This window comes from Octodon degus, unplaced genomic scaffold (assembly GCF_000260255.1).
Source record: "Octodon degus isolate 3935 unplaced genomic scaffold, OctDeg1.0 scaffold00239, whole genome shotgun sequence".
In the NCBI taxonomy this organism is placed as follows: Eukaryota; Metazoa; Chordata; class Mammalia; order Rodentia; family Octodontidae; genus Octodon; species Octodon degus.
In genome coordinates, this window is record NW_004524815.1 from 1,149,548 (window position 1) to 1,155,207 (window position 5,660).

General features: G+C 47.5%; 1 protein-coding gene across 1 annotated transcript; it reads left to right on the forward strand.

The window, feature by feature from the left end:
• The first annotated feature begins 2,103 nt into the window (after positions 1–2,103).
• LOC101590175 (olfactory receptor 5AK2-like) lies at positions 2,104–3,033 on the forward strand. Its single transcript, XM_004645832.2, has one exon. The coding sequence runs from the start codon at positions 2,104–2,106 to the stop codon at positions 3,031–3,033; it is 930 nt and encodes a 309-aa protein (XP_004645889.1).
• Positions 3,034–5,660: the final 2,627 nt, after the last annotated feature.

Below are 5,660 nucleotides of genomic sequence, written 5' to 3' on the forward strand. Positions count from 1 at the left end.
CTCTCCAGCCCCCCTCCGGAGTCTTAATAAGCTTCTTGCCTATAAATGATAGCCTAAGTTATAGCCTGCAGTTGCGCCTTAGACAGCCCTCACCCACCCACATGCTAGCACTCCCGTGGGGCTTCTCAGCGTGCCTGCCCGCGGCAGCATTCGGAGAGCCCTGGAGGATAAGTGTCCTGATTTCACGCGTTGCCCATTGCCGCTCACTGCCTGGTCTTCCTGGGTCTGACCAGCGAGTTGTCACTCAGCAATTGCCTTTCAAGGTAGAAACCTGTACAGTTGTTATTCTTTCATTCACTTATGCCTTTAATTAAATAGCAATTCATTGTGTTATAACAGAAATATTAATTCTTTAAAGTAATACTATTTTTTAAGTGCCTATATCTCAATTATACTTAATAATAGAAAATCTCAAAAGCACACAGCCTGGTAGACAAAGCATGTAGGTGGGGTGGAGGGAGGATGGAGCACGTGACCTGAAGGTACTGAGCTAAACATGGGACCCCAGCACAGTAGCACTGAGAGGGGAGGCCTAAGAAGAGGTGACGGGACATAGGGGCTATGCCATCCTTGTTTGATTCCTGTCACTGTGGCAAAGCACAGGCTACCTCAGAGCCTTCATGCTTGCCTTCCGCCTCCACCTCCAGGACACAAAGCAAGGAGGGGGCCCACAGCACAGCGGCTGCATCGGGACTTCCCAGCTGCAAAGTCCAGAGCTATGCGCATCCCCTTCTCCTGTGTAAATGGCCAAGGCTCTACTGTTCTCCTACAGACGGGGCACCGGCTAAGATAGGTGATCTCCTCCACACGGTCATTCTGAGCCCACCCAGACCCCAGTGGACTGCAGCAGGCAACGGTCAGTGGACAGCATGAATTAAAAGGCAGGACCCCAGTGGAATTTGAATGCCAAATAAACAGTAAACAGATTCTTACTTTAATATTTTCCCGGCAATTTATACAACTCAGTTCTACCAAAAAGTATGCTGTGTGTCTGAAATTCTCATGGTAGCTTGGTGCCCCATATGAATTGTGTCTAGCAGCCCTAAAATGTGACTCCCAAAGTCTCCCTGAACAGCAATATCCAATGGGGAAGAGAGAAGCAGAAACCACAGGACTTGTGTGCACAGAGTTAGGGAGGGGAGAGACGGCATTGCAGGAGCTCCATTGGAAATGGTGAGGTCAGGCCCACGCACAAGCGTGTCTGGCATGGATGTGGTCTGGCTCTGCTCTCAGCAAAAAAGACATGCATATTGGTGTCCAGCAAGACAATATGGGCCACAGGAAGGGCCCACGATACTTACTAGTGGCTGGCCACAGGGGGAGAAGATGAGGAAGCAAGAAATGGCATCGAACAGCTGGGGGGTTCCTACCACATGACAAGTCACATGTGAGCGCATCACACCTGTGTGTCAGACTAAGTGCAGAGGCGCCCAGACTTAGAGGACAGCAGGCTCACTTGTGACTTGAAATGAGCTATCGCTGGATCTCGTTACATTTTACCACCGTGTTTTTTTGAACGTAGGTCATAACTAAAAACAGCACAATTCCATACCAACTATCAGCTCCCCTTTGGTTGGAACTGTTAAACAGACAGCGTTACACACTATGTAGCTATCAAATATGTGTGGCCTGTGATTAGGGCTCAGAAAACGCTTTCAGCCATAGCTAATTCTATGAATTTCAAGACCTTGAACTAGGACTGAATAACTAAAATGATAGTTGAATAGAAAAGGATATAAGATACTGAAAAGGTATCAAATCATATTTAAACATTGCCCAATGCGAATAGAGATACACGTTAAAAAGGGGGAAAGTGTTTCTCAGGGGCATGCATGTTTCCGCCCTATGCCTCTCACAAACACACATTAATGTCAGTACTGACACGTGAAGTATCCTCTGTTTTAAAACAAATCCAGATTTCAAAAACAGCTTTCATATAGTCTAACAAGAAAATAGAAAAAGTCATTTGGAAAATAATAAATCTCCTTCAGTTTTGTCAGGGAAGTCCAGGCCAAAACGATGACATGAAAAGCAAGAATCCTGTCATTTCCAGAAGCCATGAGCATCTTGCTTATCTTGGTCCTTTCTAGGCTTTCGGGAATCATGACACGAGGAAATGCAACCGAAGTGACTGAATTCTACCTCCTGGGATTTGGTGTCCAGTACGAGATTCAGTGTGTCCTTTTCATTGTGTTTCTTGGGGTCTATGTGACAACCGTGGTGGGCAACACTGGTATGATCCTGCTCATCCACACAGACTCCAGACTTCAGACCCCCATGTACTTCTTCCTGCAACATCTGGCCTTTGTTGACATCTGCTACACATCTGCCATCACTCCCAAGATGCTCCAGAACTTCATGGTAGATGACAAATCCATATCGTATGGAGGGTGCATAATGCAATTATTGGTTGTCGCAACATTTGCGACCAGCGACTGCTACCTCCTGGCAGCTATGGCAGTGGACCGCTATGTCGCCATCTGTAAGCCACTTCGCTACCCCATCATCATGTCTAAACTGGTTTGCGCGCTGTTGGTAGCTGCCTCGTATCTCATGGGATCACTGAACGCCTCTGTACACACAGGTTTCACAGTTTCTCTGTCCTTCTGTAAGTCCAACATCATCAATGATTTTTTCTGTGACTTTCCCCCAATTCTGGCCCTTTCTTGTTCCAGCATTGACATCAATGTCATGTTAATTGTTGTCTTCGTGGGGTTCAACTTGACGTTCACTGTGTCGGTCGTCATCTTCTCCTACATTTGCATCCTGGCCACCATCCTAAAGATGTCTTCTGCTGCAGGAAGGAGGAAAGCCTTCTCCACCTGCGCCTCCCACCTCACAGCCGTCACCATCTTCTATGGAACCCTGTGTTACATGTACTTGCAGCCTCCTTCTGAGCAGGCCCAGGAGAACATGAAAGTGGCCTCCGTGTTCTACGGCACTGTGATTCCCATGCTGAACCCTCTGATCTACAGCTTGAGAAACAAGGAGGTCAAAGAAGCTTTGAGAGTGATGGGGAAAAAGTTCTTTTAGGCTGGATTCAAACTGTTTAAATTTAGCCCAGCAAGTCATCCAGGAGAGATGTGCTACCACAATTTAGTGTTTCTAAAGCAGATATCACGCTTACTTCTTAAACCAAATCTACTTCATTCAATTGTCTTAAAATATGGGCAACAGTAGAAACATCTAAGAATGAAAAACACCCTCTGTGTAGACAGAAACTGAACGAGTTAGTTCGAAAGGCCCTGACTCTATCAGCCAAGCACAGAGCAGACGCTGCCTTCGTGCGGGTGCTTGGAGAGATGCGTAACAGCACAGGAAATGCTACAGTGTTCTCTTCTCTGTATAATTTTTTCTTTCTTTCTTTGTTGACCCCATAACAGTGGTGCGGTTAGTACTTCCATCAGGATAAATGGACTTTCCTGCTAATACAGACAGAAGTGAAGAACATATCTTGCTGAATCCTGCATTCCCAGCATCCGGCACATTTCTTAGCACAACTTTGTTACTCAATGAATATTTGTTGAATCAATAAATGGATAAGTGGAAGCAAAAACAGTAGGGTCAGAACTCAGGGCAGAGTGCGCTCACCAGAGTTAGAAACAGTAACCTGCAGGCCAACACAGCTCTTTCTGGAAAAAAGAGAAGGAACTTCAGGAGCTCTTTGCCAAGCCTACAGGACAAAGCAACAGCCTATGAAACATCAGAAAGCGTAATTATAAGTAAACCCCCAGAACGCAATCTTAAAGAACGTTTCTGTCATTTTGTATGCAGGCGGCTAGAATGCCACAGCAGCAGGCCCCGTGAGCAGACGGGCTGCCTCCGTGCTTCGGGGCCCTGATGTGACCAGTTCTGCGACACACTCACTATGGAACCCATGAAGTCAGAGCTTAAGAACTGGAGCGGCCCATGAAGGAGCTCCAGAAACTGTTTCTGCTTTATTATTACTGTTATTATTTGTTCTTATTTTTGAGCTCAAGGGGTGTGTGTGTGTGTGTGTGTGTGTGTGTGTGTGTGAAGCACACAGACAGGAGTATCTAATGGTGCAAGTGAACTACAGACACCCAAGGCTATGGTCAGGGGTATCATTTAAGCCAGTTCTGGCTGTCGTGGCAGTGCGTGAATGAATGAGATCTCCTTCACTCCTCCCAAGCACTCCCATTCCTTGGCTTGACCCTGGGCACTTGTTGCTACGGTTTGGAAATGGTTGGGAGAGTCCCCTACTGTTCCAGGTGTTCGAAGCTTAGTCCCAAATCTCTCAAAGCAAAGAGCTGAGAGTGTCTTGAAGGGATGGGGCCCAGGGAGGCCACAGAAGGTGCTTCCCACAGAAGGAATTGATGTGGTTCGGAGCTACCGTGTATTGGCTCCACCTTGGCAGCCCAGGATCAGGTCTTGCCAAGTGAATGCTGTATTTGAAAGGGGAGCTTGTGAGAGGCCAACCCCATGCCAGAGTACAGAAAATACTTAAGTAATAATGGGGTTGGAGAGGTTGAACATAAAGGCTAATGTTATGTTCTAAGTCTTGTATCGCTAAATGGGACCGACCTTCATTTCTGAAGTGTTCAGTGACACACAGAAGCCCAGCTCTGTGCGGGCATCCTTGGCAGGTTTAGTCTGCATTCTTTCGGGTGAAAAATTAATTCAAGTTTGACCTCTCGCTGACCTTTGCCAGGAACTAAGAGACCAAACCCCCGACCCGTCTTGTACCAGTACTTTGGGTGCTGAGAACAGTGTCTGCTCTCGAACAGGACTGAGGTTTCATCCTGGAGAAGGAATCAGCAGCTGAGCTGCATTAGGAAGTATTATGCTAATCTCTGGAAGGAGGTTGAGCTCAATCATGCACATTAAATTAGCAGCACTAGGGAGCATAGCGGGGCAGGAAGAAAGCTCGCTGCAGTCCTGCGGACCCTTCAGCAGTCCTAGGGCAGTGTCTCAGTGTCTAGACCATGTCTGTGCCATGCAGCCGAGTCCTGAGGATGTCAGGCAGCAGAAGAGACACACTGGAGGGAAGTCGCCCGCTGTAATCAGTGGTTTAAGGAAGTAGATCCAATAGAGGACACACAATTTATAGGATTATTTTATAATAATGACTCCAAAAGTCAGATGCAGGAGAATACAAGAGAACTTTCTGGGTTCTAGAGATGCAAAGGATCTGCTGAGATCCTGTAGAAATTTCCCCCCAGATTTCTAGCGGGAGGCCTAGGGCCCGTGGCAATGTCCCATGCAAGTCCATATCAAGGGCCTGAGCTAGGAAAGCCTCAAGGTCAGTGGCGGAAGCTACAAAGTCTGCACCAGCAGGGATGAAGGATCTGGGCCAGCAGGCTGAGGGATCTGCACGGGGGCCAGGAAGCCACGCTCAAGGAGAAGGCCAAAGCTCACCAAAAAGAACAGCAGCTTTCCCTGGCAACCGAGAGGACCTGAGCTCCTCCAAGGCGAACAGCTGAGTTCGCCTCAGAAAAACCAGCCCCAGCAAAGCTTCAGGGAAATGAGCAGCACGCAGCTTTCCCCTCCGGTTCTCCTCTCGTGCCACTGGCAGCATCTCAGGTGGGTCTTCCATGTCCACGTGTCCATAATCCAATGCGATGGATACTGGAAAACTTCATCAGTGGCTAGCTTTCTAAGGTCCTTTTTTTTTTTAAATTTTACATTGTACACTGGCC

Bases quoted from the DNA above. Each gene is read 5' to 3' on its own strand.
- LOC101590175 (XM_004645832.2), top strand. From the start codon at position 2,104: ATGACACGAGGAAATGCAACCGAAGTGACTGAATTCTACCTCCTGGGA.